Source organism: Lagopus leucura, unplaced genomic scaffold (assembly GCF_019238085.1).
Source record: "Lagopus leucura isolate 7727_CA_CO unplaced genomic scaffold, USGS_WTPT01 Super-Scaffold_100024, whole genome shotgun sequence".
Classification (NCBI taxonomy): Eukaryota; Metazoa; Chordata; class Aves; order Galliformes; family Phasianidae; genus Lagopus; species Lagopus leucura.
This window is the reverse complement of record NW_024962276.1, coordinates 6,204,377-6,217,504: the sequence shown is the minus strand read 5'-3', so window position 1 is coordinate 6,217,504 and position 13,128 is coordinate 6,204,377. Positions and strand designations below refer to the sequence as shown.

At 59.8% G+C, this 13,128-nt stretch overlaps 1 protein-coding gene across 4 annotated transcripts in view; it reads right to left on the bottom strand.

Annotated features, from left to right (window-relative positions):
* The window catches only part of ABR (ABR activator of RhoGEF and GTPase), a 29,840-nt gene that overhangs the window by 3,294 nt on the left and 13,418 nt on the right, over positions 1-13,128 (bottom strand). For 3 of the 4 annotated variants that reach the window (XM_042879532.1, XM_042879533.1, XM_042879534.1), the window contains 18 exons: positions 12,238-12,342; positions 11,710-11,895; positions 11,459-11,566; positions 10,977-11,037; positions 9,519-9,571; positions 9,233-9,373; positions 8,922-9,043; positions 8,650-8,815; positions 8,385-8,507; positions 8,223-8,298; positions 7,967-8,071; positions 7,509-7,583; positions 7,270-7,367; positions 7,030-7,161; positions 1,144-1,203; positions 915-1,024; positions 667-806; positions 7-141 (listed from right to left, as the gene is read on the bottom strand). In XM_042879532.1, coding sequence (XP_042735466.1) covers positions 7-141; positions 667-806; positions 915-1,024; positions 1,144-1,203; positions 7,030-7,161; positions 7,270-7,367; positions 7,509-7,583; positions 7,967-8,071; positions 8,223-8,298; positions 8,385-8,507; positions 8,650-8,815; positions 8,922-9,043; positions 9,233-9,373; positions 9,519-9,571; positions 10,977-11,037; positions 11,459-11,566; positions 11,710-11,895; positions 12,238-12,342 — 1,996 coding nt within the window. Of the gene's footprint in view, positions 1-6; positions 142-666; positions 807-914; positions 1,025-1,143; positions 1,204-4,594; positions 4,958-7,029; positions 7,162-7,269; positions 7,368-7,508; positions 7,584-7,966; positions 8,072-8,222; positions 8,299-8,384; positions 8,508-8,649; positions 8,816-8,921; positions 9,044-9,232; positions 9,374-9,518; positions 9,572-10,976; positions 11,038-11,458; positions 11,567-11,709; positions 11,896-12,237; positions 12,343-13,128 lie in introns of those variants that run through there. The other variant, XM_042879535.1, reaches the window with a different exon arrangement.

The following is a 13,128-nucleotide window of genomic DNA, read 5'->3' as shown; positions in this document are numbered from 1 at the left end:
CCTTACCAATGCCCTCCATAAAGGCAGGGTACAGTCTGTCAGTGAGGAGGGGCTCAGGCAGCTCCCGGAAATACAGCTTGAGCGTGCCGGCGATGGCGTTGATGTCCATGTCACTCAACATCACCAGGATGTCCTTGTTATCTGGCCACAGAGCAGAGCCACATGTGATGCTTCCTGTTTGCCAACACCTGTATCTCCCCAGTGCCCAATAATGGGGCAGCACAGCTGGGTCCCCAGCCCCATGGCACTCCAAGAGACAGCATGGGTCCCTGTGGATGTGACCACCCCACAGGGAGGACGTGCACCAGTGTGAGCATTAATCCAACTTTTGACCCTCCTGCTGCTGTTGGGAATGGATTGTTTGGCCACGCCAGGGCTGGGCACAGCTGAGTGGTCCCCGCCTGCTGGGCAATGGAACGCGGAACAATTTTGCAAATCCATCTGCAACCTTACCCTGACTCAGTGTCTCCCTGGGAGCCGGCCAGGCATGGAGGCAGAGCACAGCCATAACATAAGCACTACCAAAAATAGGTCAGGGGTTGCAGGGCTCCCTTCTGGGGGCTCAGACCCCATGCACCCACCCACACAATTCGCAGACCCCGAGCCTGCAGGACTGAGGGCTGGAAGGGTGCCTGATGCCTGCAGATGGACAGAGCAGTCACTCACTCGCATCAAAGACAGCCTTCAGTGCCTGGATGTCCGTGGCGACACCGGAGATCCTGTAGATGCCGACCTCCTCAATGCCTCTCTTCTCCACCTCCTCGATGCACTGGCGCACAATGTAAGGCACCTTGGAGCGCTCGCGCCTGGCTCAGAAAGGAGAGGTGTAAGCAGTAATTGCTGGACTCCACCAGCCCCATGTTCCCAGATCCCACAGGAAGCGGGACAGCAGCCACCCACAGCCCCACACACACTTTGTCACAACGCTGATTTTGACCCCGAAGACTCCGGTCTGCTTTTTAGATGGGGTCCTTTTGAGGCTCATGTCTCTGCTCGTGAACTTCATGGAGAACTCCACCTTGATCTGCAGGAGATGCCCCGGTTGTCATCTCTGTATCCCACAGCCTGGACCTCAGCTGGCAGCTCCCCTTGGGGAGGAACCAACGATCCCACCCCAAGGAAGGGGGTTTGGGTCCCGCTTACCCCATTCATCTCAATCACGTCCATGTGCCAGTTCTTGGTCTGCACAGCCTGCGGGTCCAGCTGTGGGGAGAAATAGCACAGGAGGGTCCTTGAGTCCCCACCTGCTGCCACCCCCCCCCAAACCGCAGGTGGTGTTGGACAAAAAGGGGACAATCCGGGGTCCCTTGGGTTGGGTGCTGAACCCACGTGGGATCAGTCCCCCCTGAGCCCCCAGCTGAACACACACCCCAGAGGCAAGAAATTTCCAAGAATCGGGACTATTTCTGGAAGCAGATTGACGGAACAGAACTAGGGCAGCATTTTCCATGCAGAAAAAAACAACATCTCCCAATAGCCAGGGCTATTTATAACCCCTGGGAATGACAGGCTCTGCTATTTCAGGCTTTCGGGCTAGCAGGGGACTCGGTGATGCCTCCCCTGGGCCGCAGCGAGGTTCTGGTGTTCCCAAGGCCTTGACACGGGTGGCAGCGAGGTGGCACAGAGGTGTCCCCAATCCCCAGTGATGCGGGACTGGGGCAGAGGTGACAGTGCTGACTCTGGACCCAAAAGAATGGAGATCAGGGATCTCATCCCTGGAGACATGACAGCAGGGGTGAAGAAGGCTGCCACCAGCTCGCCTTCCCACAGGGATGGGGACTGGGATCAGGGGGGCTGCTCCCACTTGAGGGCATGGGGCTCTGCCGCAGCAGCCAGCTCTCACTCCAATGGCCTTTTGGGGCTTTTTGGTCCCCAGCTGGTAGCATCGATCTATCCCCATCGATCCCTGTAATGCACAGGGCAGGCAGCAGGGCAGCGCCCGGCACTAATGTCCCCTTGGGGAAGGGGACGGGACGTGGACCTGGCGGGGGTCCCAGAGCCATGTGTGTGCAGCTGCCAGGCGAGGCTCATGCCACACGCGTGAGGTCACTCCTCAAGGACGTTGGAGTTTCCTCTGGCAGCTGATGGCTTGGGAGATGCTCGAGGCAAGTATCAAGATGGCCAGAGCTCCAGCCACTGAGCTGTCATTCCCCTGCCACATCTTCTGGGTGCTCATGAAGCCACTGCATGTTGTGCTGAGGGATGCTGGGGTCCCTCATGTCCCCTCTTGCACACCAAGACAATAAGTTGCCCTGGCTCCCTGCTCAGACCCAGTACTGTGGCTGCTGGGAACAGTGAGGAGGAGGAGAAGGAGAAAAAAGGCTGCAGCTACTCTGGGCTCCCATGGGGCTCTACAGTAGGTTTGGACACAAAGATCATGAGACTTCAGCTGGACCGTGGCCAGCCCCAGCCCTGCAGCTCCATCTCCCTTATGTCCCCTCCACCACAGTGCCACAACATGCCTGCCACAGCCCCCTGCACAGTAGCACCACAGTTCTGGCCAGGTACCCTTGGACACATGCAAGGGGCTTTCACCCCTTTCCCACATCTCCTGTATGGCAACGGCACAGGGGCTGGCTTGTCACTGCAGCCCCAACAGTGACAAGTGAAGCCATTCACTGCCCAGCCAGGTCAGAAGCCATGGGGCTCCGCACTCTGCAGCACGAGATTAATTGAAAACAACACACACATCTGCCCCAGCCCCATCCCATGGGTCCCCCTGGCTCTGATGGCCCTGGCAGTGCACATCTGGAAGGGCTTTAGCAGGCTCTGAACAGAGCCATAATAAAAGCCAGGTTGGACGCTGCCAGTGCTGCAGACCTTACCCTGAGCATGTCACGTTCCTGAGGCCACCTGCCACACTACAGCCCCCTGCTTCCATCACTGCCCCACAATGGAGATGGCCCAGATGGAGTCACCAAGCTGCCCTGCAGCTGGGGCTGGCCCCTGTGGGCTCAGGACTGGCCCCTGTGCTCCCCAAAGCCTACCCACATCCCCACAGGGCAGTGTCTTGGACAGCCTAGTCCCCACACATGGGATGAATGTGAGCATCTGCCCATGCAACGCTGGCAAACACCCAGCCTCAGCAACTGTCACCATCACCAACTCCTTCTCCTGCACCAAAGGGAGCTGCCTCAATCCAGCACAACCCAGAAATGTCCCCAAGCTGACAGAGAGGATGGTGCAGGTGATACACTGCAGTCCCAGATGCCAGGTGCTGTGCACAAGCTTTGTGCTGAGCTGGATGCATGCATCGCCCTGCAGCCAGGCAAATGGGTCACAGGTGTCTCTGTGGGACAAGTCCCTCCTGCCCACAAGGACAGGGCTGTGACAAGTCCATGCTGAGGCCAGCACAGAGGCTGCGTTCACTGCTGGTGGCAGGGAGACCCGTGCAGTGGCCCCAGGAGCTGAGATGCTGCCGGGCACATCCCTTCTTGTGCCTCATCCATGAGGTCACTCGATGCCTCAGCCTGGGGTGAAGCCATTCTGAGCACTGCAGTGACTCACCAACGTGGCGTCACCCTGTGTCACTCTGGAAGTGAAATCCCAGCAGAGTTGCTGCAGTTGGGGCCATTCCACATCATTTTGGTATCTGAGGGCACCCAGCCTGGCCTCCAGGAGCAGCCCAGTGAGCCGAAGTTGCTCTAGATTCCCCAACCAACTCCTTGCCCACAGAGCTGGCAGTGCCAGAGCTGTGCCATTGCAGCACAGCAGCCCCTATGCTAGCCCAAAGCAAAGCACAGTCCAAAGCAGCAATTCACAGCCCCATCCAGCAGGATGCAGGACGTGCTCTCTGCACACCAGGACCCTGCACACGGACTTGCTGTAGCCGAACTCCTTAGCAGGACAGCTCATGGTGACACAGCCTCTGCTTTCCCATCTGCCCCGCAGCAATGGGAAGCACAACCGCTCGGCTTTTGACCCAGCAACAGCCCCCCTGCACAGCCCTGCCGCCCCTTAATCCCCGGGAGTGGCGGCTGCACAAAATCGAGGTTAATGCTGCTGCGTCACAGCCAGCCCTGCTGCCACTGAGCCCCCTGTGCTGTTGACAAACTGAACCCACACGTGCCAGGGCAGCTCCTGTCCACCAACGCTCCGAGCCAGCGCAGGAATAAAGCCCCTGGTGTCACACAGGACAGCCTGAGATGGTGCTGTCCCCCCTGTACATCATCATATCCCAAAGACAGACAGCACTGATGGGGCTGCAACGCAGCTGCAACGCAGCATCAGAGCGAGGGTTAGGGTAGGGGGGCTGCAAGCCAGGCAGCACCTACCCCCCATGGGGGAGTGCAGCACACTGAGGTGCTGTGTTTCCTCCCGGCCACTCATGGGGTGTTACACCCCAAGCACATCCCAACCAGCGCAGCACAAAGCAGCTCAGCATCCCCCAGGGAAGAAGGAAAAGAAGAAAACAAACACTGAGAAGGCAGCTACTTCTAAAAGCTCCCAAAGCATCCAAACAGAGCATGCAGAACCATCTCCCCAAAGCAAGCGGGTAGCGAGGCACCCCCACAGCCACAACCCCCCTCAGCCAAAAGCCACAGCATGGGAAAGCCATCCGGGTGCCCCTCACCTCCTCCCGGTCCCCCCGCACCTTCTGTCGCAGCAGCTTGCTGCGCACCCGGCCCCAGAGGCGGGCGCCAGTGGTGGGGGGCCGTTTGCCATCGGGCTCCTCTGCACCCGGCTCCAGGTGCTCCCCCCCAGGATTGGGGCCACTGTCCGGCTGCACCAACACGTCGGTCATCACCACCGCTTCGGCTCCGCGGACGCGAGAGGAGAGGTTGGAGGACCCAAGGATGGCCCAGGTGGGGGTTAGGATAGCACTGGCATTCCCACTGCTGGGGCACGGAGCTCAGCGATGGCCGGGGACAGCCCAGCTCAGGCAGCAGCAGGCTGGGCTCATCTTCAGGGTGTGAGCCAGGCTGGCGAGAAGCGGCTCGGCAGCCCCAAAGCCTCCCTCCCACTGCGAGGAAGTGACTCAAAGCAGCCCCCCCGGCGTCCCCCACGCGTTAACTCCCGCCCTGCCGCCCGCCGTGCTGCTCAGGAGGGTTGCGCAGCCTTGCCTGACACGGCTGGGGACACAGCGCCGGAGCATTCCCAGCTCCCTGAGCAGCCGGGCTGGGCCTGGCAAGAGGCACGGGGTTGGTGCTTTGAGGATTGCCCTGCCAAGCTCTGGGGAACAGGGATCGCTCTGCACCGCCCCATCCCTTCCTGGACCTCGTCACCTCCACTGCTGGGGGAGTGAGGAGGGGACAAAGTGGGGCAGAGAATGGAGATGGGGTGTGCTGCCCTGGAGCATCACCACGGCTCCTCATGGCACACAAGGACAGAGCAAAGTGATAGTGTGGGGACTTGCACAGTCCCTTGTCCCCATGGGGCTCAGCACCAGGAAGAATCCAGCCCCTAGAGCATCTCGTGAGTCCCTACAGAGCCAGTAGAGCCCCAACACCACAGATCTCCCCCGGTGGAGCCTCTGCCAGCTCTGCACCAGGGGGGCTAGCCAGGGGGTGAACTGCAGGAACTGCAGGCACTGTGCCCATGACAACACAGCCTCCGCTTCCAAAGCTGCATCTCTTCCCCCTGCCCCAAAATGCAGCCATACAGCCAAGAAGGGGCTGCTCCCTCCTGCCCCATGACCCCTGGCTGCCCCTCAAGGCTCTGACCCCTCCTGATGCACCCACTGCCCAGCCCCTTGCCAACCTCAGCCCAGTGCCTTCTGCTCCTCACTGCCAACTAGAACCAACACCATCTCGGAGACCAAATAAGAGCTATCCTAGGCAGCACCCCTGCCTTAGCAGCTCAAAGCACAGAGTAAGGATGCAACAATGCAGGTACCCGCAAACAGCAGTGCCTGTCCTGGCCATACCTGCTCCATTCCATTCCCAGTCTGTAACCTTTCTGGTCCTTTTGCAGCCAGCCCTGCCCAGAGCAATGGGGCCGGGTGATGGTTGGACACCCCTGTCCCAGTGTCAGAGACACCACTGCATCCAGCCAATTCTTCCTTAGGGCAAGCAGCCCTGAGGCCTATTATCTCTCCCTTTCTTCCTCCAGGACTTTTGCATAGCAGAGACAAGCTGTGCTGTCCCCATCTTGATCCCCGCATCTCTCAGCGTGACTCATGTTTGTTGACACGGGCTATTTCAGAGAGTGCAGCTGGGCTGAGCCCTGCGAAGCGCTGAGCCCCTTCCCCGGCCTCTTGCACACTGCTTGACCCCACATCACCCGTGCCCTGTGCCAAGGAGGGCAACAGATGGGCAATTTTGGGTATGAATGAGCCCAGCCGAGCCTCATCTCCCATCTTGCACCCAGTCTGGTGCTGACCCCACTTGGTGCCTCCATCTCAGCAATGTTTCCATGCTCCTTCCTCCCTCCCCAGGGACCTGCCCTCAGCTACTTTCCCATGGAGCAGACAGCCATGACGGGCACTTAGAAGCACAGGTTGAAGAGATATGTCCCCAGAACAACGCTGTCCCCAGCATAGCAGGGAAGGCAGTCAGAGCAGGGCTCCTGCCACGAAACAAGGTGAGCATTCCCTGTTGTCCGGCTACTGCTCACCTGGGAGCATCTCAGGGCATCCAAGGCCTCCATCCTCCCTGCCTGGTAACCTCCAATCAGAGGCAGCTCAGCTGTTGCCTTGGAAACACCCGTTGCCATAACAGCAGCTGATGGAGGCGCAGGCGAGGCAGATGGTGGCAGAGGGGGACAGCCGTGGCCGGCGGAGTGGGACGGCTGTGCTGGCGTGGGAGATGTGGGGCAGCATGCTCAGAGCCCTCCTTGGGGCAAGCAGGCACCCAGCTCACAGCCCCATCTTGGACAGAGCAGCCCCATTCCTGCAGCCCTCTGCCACCGGGGAAGAGTTGGATGCAACCTTCAGGGCAGTCATGGGCTTTGCCACCTCCCCAGGATCCCTTTGTGCTCTGTGCCTCTGCTAAGGCTATTGCACGCAGGGATCATCACCCAAAGGCCAGATACACACCAGCAGACCAGCCCCAAGAGGGTGAGAAGACGCCCGAATGCCCCAGCACATACCTGGATCTGCCCTTTGCCCATGATCTTGTCCACGATTTCATTGTTGTCCTTGTTGAGCTTGGTCTTGTCGTAACATTTCTCATAGCAGAGGATGCGCAGGGACTGGGAGCCTTCCAGTTCAATCTCAAACTCCTGGGGACAGGAGAGAGGATGGCTCAGAACCAGCACTCAAGTCAGCTTCAAAGCCTGGGCTGGAAGGTGAGCATGGTCTTTTCCCCACATCCCACAACCTACTCTCACCTCATTCCACTGCGGCTCTGTTGTGTCCCGGAAAACCCTGGTCTTGGCTTTGCTGACAAAATAGCCGAAGGAATCCACCTCCAGTGTGCAGTACAGGTCTGGGGGAAGAGACAAGGCTGAGCATCCAGAAATGCGTGTACTCACTGCCAAACCATGGCACACTGGGACAGAGCAGGGCCACGTGCAGGACCGAGCTCCCTCCCCAGTCCCTGCACACGAGGACAGGTGCTCACACTTACTGGCTGACTGCTTGAAGCCCTTGGCAGAGTGGACAATGACGTGCAGGAACCCATAGAGCCCAGGGGACTCATCGTCTGCAAGACAGGGGGATGCGTTAGGGCTCTGGTTTTTACCATCCAGCCCCCGGATGACACTCCAGTGTCCCCAGTCCTCTGCAGGGCTGTCTCAGAGGTCTGGGGAAAGCCAAGCATCGACCCCTCCCCTCCCCATCAATAGCTCCACTGGGCATCCCGATGCTGGGGGGATGCTCCCACCCCAAAGCCAGCCCCATGTCACAACTGGGAGTGCTGCATCCAGGAGCCCAGCTGTGCTCCCGCAGTGCCACCTGCTGGGGACACGTCCCCATGCACAGCCAGGACCACCGCAGCAGGGACCTCACACCAGGCCAGGGACACAGCATGTCCTCCTCACTGACACCACCATGCAAAGAAGGGCCACCAGCCCGGTCGTCACTCACCATCCTTATTGCTGGTGACCGGGATGTTATGGACAGTGCGTAGCTTGAAGCAGGACCCTGTCAGCACCTGCAGCTCCACTGAGCTCAGCACAAAGGCTTGGAGGTCTGCAAGAGGACAGCAGAGGAGCTTCAGAGGGACATGGCCAGCACTGGCCCCAGGGACTGGATGGCAGTGGCTGCAATCCCATGGGACCAACCCATCCCAGCATTCTGGAGAAAAGACGACACATGGGGGCCTCAACAGGACAAGAATTACCTTTTTTCTGCAGTTTCTGAATGGCCTCCCTCCATTCAGACCTCTCGTAGTCAGAGGACAGCAGGAACAAGTAGCTCTGGAAGATAGAAGGCAATGCTGCAGGGCTGACTTGTCCCTCCTTGGCCAGTACAGCCCAGTCCTCTCACCTGCAGCCCTGCTTACCTTTCCGTTGCGGTTGTGGATGCGGAAGGGAATGGCTGGCGAGTTGAGGAGCAGCCAGAACTCATTCTCAAACATCTTCTTCTTGAGGCGCTCAATGGCACGACTCTGCCCTTTGTTGGCTTTCTGCAGGCAGGGAGAGGACACAGAGGCTGAGTCAGTCAAGGACAGGCAGGCAAGATTTCATCGGTGTCCCCAGAACCTCAGTGTCCCATCCCAGGATGGGGATATCCTGGCACTTCATAGGCACCCCATGCTCTCCTCTCACCTCCTTCTGCACCTCACTCTTGATGGCTGAGATCTTCATTTTCATGTCCTCCAGCTCGTGGTCGGGGATGACGTGCACCTGAGGGCAGTGCTCCGACTCCTCCGGCGAGGGGAACACCAGGTCGGCCAGGGGCACGTACCACTTACAGTCGTACTGCTGGTGCTTCCTGCAGCCGAGGTGTGAGCACTGAGAGATCCACCCAGCCCTACTGGATCCCACAGGAGGCTGAAGCATCCAGCCCATCTCCCTCCAAACCCCAGTGCCCTTCTTACCCCACAGCTGTCTTCTTCAGCTTGGCGCAGAGTAGCACATCGGTGAAGAGGAAGACGTGCCGCAGCTTCCGCGAGCCCTCTGACAGCTCCACCAAGAAGCCATCCTTGATGAGCTGCCGGGTCTGCAGGGAGCAGGGTGGGTGTCAGAGAGGGAAAAGAGCACAGGGTGGCACACACAGACACCCCTGTCCCTCCCCATGTTTCATCCCATAGGTCCACGTCCCCTGGGTACCATTCTGTCTCCCTGAATGTCAGTAGGATGCCAGCAAGCAGCAAGGGCCAGGGCTTAACCACCCCCCTGCCTGTCTCACCTCCCCCTTGGGAGTGGTGACTGCTGTCCTCCGGGGATCGATGTCCTCATTGATGCTGGAGAGGAAGTTCTGTGAGATGCGGAGGGCGTCCTGCAGCAGTGGGTAGTCGGGGTGGTCAGACGGGGTGTGCTTGAGAAGGTCCTGGATGGGGTGAGGATGGAGTAAGCTTGGGTTGCCCCCCACAGCGCTCCCCAGGCAGCAGCAGGACACGGCTGGTCCAGCTGGGGGACACAGCCATCACAGGTCACCTCATCCCTTCCCGCCCCAGTACTGGCATCACACTCACGTGCAGAACAAGGGTGCTCCGGGTGACACGATCAATGGGTTTGTACAGCAGTGCTGTGGGAGACACAAGGTGTCAGTTGGTACTGCCTGGGGGAGCTCAGCTCCTCACAGCCAGAATCTTTCTTAGTTTCCCTTTTTGCTCCATGCTGGGTCCCGTGCAGCTCCTGCCCCAGCCCCGCTCACCCACCCAATGAGATGCTCTGCGGCTCCCTTCAGCCCCAGCAGCAGGACCTTCCTTCTCATCATCCCCTTGTGGTGCTGGGTCCCAGCACCCTACAGCTGGTTGCTTGCACATCCCTCTGAGCTATTTATACCCAGACTGAGGCATCTGGATTTTCCCGGTGACTTGGATCACTTCTTCAAATTGCAGAGCCCCAGTGGGGAAGCGCTGCAACCGGGAGAGGAAGAGGGAAACGTGCTGACCCCACACCGCACTGTGAGTCATGGAGAAGCTCCCAAGGAGCCTGGAGGAGGGTGCTGGTGCTGTCTGACAGCCCCAGGAGACAAGGGAAGGGCCCCTCTGTCTGAGAGAGGACACGGGACTGTCCCCCACGGCAGCCACTTCCCACACCTCGGAAAGCTGGAGTTCCCGCAGCGCTCAGTGAGAGCCAGGAGGGAGGGGACGCTCAGCGTGTTGCCCCGCCTTGCATACAGGGAGGACGCAGCCTCCTGCTGCCATCGCTACGGGAAACACACAAAGCACCTGGGAGCCCAACGCGTCCCCAGGAGGGGCTGATCCGGCACAGCACCAACCCCCTCTCCAGCACCGTCCCTATCACCGCGGTCCCCAGGGGCTGGATGACAGCAAGCAGAGAGGCACTGAGCCAAGAAGGGCGTCACAGCCTCAAGATGCTCACAGCATCCAGCGAGCAAAAAGAGGACCCTTCCCCATCGCAACCTCTGCGCAGAGCCCCGTTGAGCAGCTCTCTCCCCGTCCCCACAACCAACACGAGCTCCATGGGCCAGGTGAGCGCGTGGCCACGCTGCCAGAGCCAAGCGGTTCGACAGAGCCCAGAACAAAGAAGAGCCCAACTCCAGGTTGCAGAGCACAAAGCCACCACCGTCCCGCAAAGATGTCGGCCCCTCAGCAGGTGAAACGCTCCCCCCGCACCACAGCCCCCACCAGCCCTCACCGTAGGTGCAGTTACAGCAAAGCCGGATGATAACGAGGATTTCCATGGCAGCCCCTTGTCTGCGCAGCCATCCCTGCCTCCCCTCAGCAGCTCAGCCCAGCTGCTGCGCCACGGCATCGGCCCCCAGCACAGCTCCCAGCGCAGGAGGAGGGGGTGGGGGGCTGCTGCACGCCCCCAACGTCCTCGCGAGGGGCGTCCCCCCCTACTCAGTGCCAGCGCTGCGCATGGGAACGCAAAAGGGCTCCGCTGCTGGGAGCTGCTTGGTAATGCACCCGCAGACAAAAGGCTGCAGCCCCCTTCCCACGCCCGCCCCTCGCATGCCATACCCTCCATGGTGACGGACGTGTGGCTCTCCTTCGAGTCCTTGGGGCCTTTCACCTTCAGTTCCTAGGGAGGGAAAGGGCAGCAAAGCGGGGCTGGGGCAGGGATTTGTCACGGTTGGGAGGCTCTGCACCAAGACTCTCCCCCAGCCTCATGGGGCCTTGTCATAAGCACGGGGTGCTACTAGCTAGGGCTGGATCCAGCCATTCCCCAGGGTCTCCCCAAAGCAGTATCATAGTGCTGGTCCCACTGAGGGGTCCCAAACTGGGGGGGCAAAGCCTGCAGGATTCAGAACAACACCCTGTGAGCACCACCACCCCACGCAGCAAGAGGTGGTTCTGCTAGACACATAGTACCCAAAAGTCCCCAGGGCAGGGGGAAACTCTCTATAGGGTACGTGTGGTCAGCACAGCTGTGGGAACAAAGTTCCCTTCCCCACCCCACGACACACACTCCAACCCCATAGCATGACCCCAGCTCCACTCACCTCAGAGATCTTCTGGAACTGGTTATTGCTATGGCTGCACTTCTCAGCTGTTTCCAGAGCAATTTTGTAGTTATCCACAAAGGCCTTGTACACCCCGAGCTGGCTGGCCTGTGAGCAGGGGGGGGAGTGGGGTCAGCCAGGTGCCTACAGTGCCCCTTGCACCCCCAGAAGCCAGGCAAGGCCATAAACCACCTCAGTCTGTCCCTCAAGCAGAAGGGGATGTGGATGACCCAGCCGAGCAAGGAGCATACCAGCTTCTGGAAGAGGTGGCCCATGGTGATGTTGCTGTCCCACTGCTGCACCTTGGGGCACAGGTTGTCATAGAACTCCTTGTGGATTTCGTAGATGTCCTGGATCTTGTAGAAAATGGTTTCAATCTGCTGCAGGGTGAGGACGGGCTGTGATGTAGTGGCTGTGGCCTTCAGCGGCTTCATGGGCTGCCAAAGGAGAAGGGAGAGCGTCTGAGAGCTGGGCCCCAAGGACTCCACCAGCCCAACAATGGGGACAGCTCTGGGACAGCCCTGGTCCCCAGCAAGAGGGGCAGTAACTGCAGGGTCTGCTCCCTCTTCCTGCATCCTCAGACTTGCCCATCCCAGCAGCAGTGATCCTCATGTTATGCAACTGCATCTCCGCTGCGAGGGCCAATGTGGCCATGGGAGGAAGCAGGGCTACAGACACTTCTGTGCTGGGCAGGCTGGCAAGGGCTGCCCAGGAAGGAGGGTCCCCACCCCACATCCCTTCTGGTGATCCCCTTGGGGAGGGGGCCCGGCTGTGCTCACCAACAGGAGTGCCTCCAGCTGGTTGATGTAGATCTCCTCGCTGGCCAGGAAGCCGGAGAGCACCAGCTTCCGCATCTCCAGCCCTTTGCCAGCATCTCGCTCGCCCTGTGCAACACAGCAAGGAGCCCAGCTCAGCCAGCAGTCAGCATGGCTCAGAGCCCTTCATCCCCCAGCCCCAGCATCTCATGAGGACACATCCCTTCCAGCATAGAGACACCACAGCAAGGGCCGGGTACGTGCCTGCAGGACAGCACGGCCAGGCTGGGAAGCTGGGGCGGCACCGACTTGCTTGGCCTTGAGCCCAGCACTGCAGGCAGTGCTCCAGGGCGGCACAGTGAGGCAAAACCCTCCCAGGGCAGAGTCCACAGGCGCCCAAAGAAAACCATGCCTTAAGGCTGGCTTTGTAAGCCAGCACCACCCTCTTCCCAGCTGGGTTTTCTCTGGGAAAGTGCCACCCCTGCGGTCACCACTGGCCTCTGCGTCACTGCTTGGTGGCATCAGGGCAGGCCCAGTGCCAGGGCACAGCACCCATCCATGCACACCAGAAGCTTCTGCTCTGCTCAGAAGAGATGCACCTAGCCGTGACATCAGGCACAGGCACAACCCTGAACGCTTCTCGGGCTTTGGACTGCCTCAAACCCACGCTGTGCTCCAAATTCCCATCCCAGCACTAAAGCTCACTCTCAGGAGCTGGACTTTGCCAACCAGAGCAGCACCAGGCAGAGACACAGCCCTGCCTTAACCCAGCTGTTACAACCTAATTTGGAGAGCGAGGATCACAACTACCAGCTTGTTCCTCCAAGCAATTTGGGATGGCTAAGCAGGACCACGGTCCTCTCTCTCTGCCAGCCCTGGGCACCACACCAAAGGTACAGCAACAGCAGCCTCGCT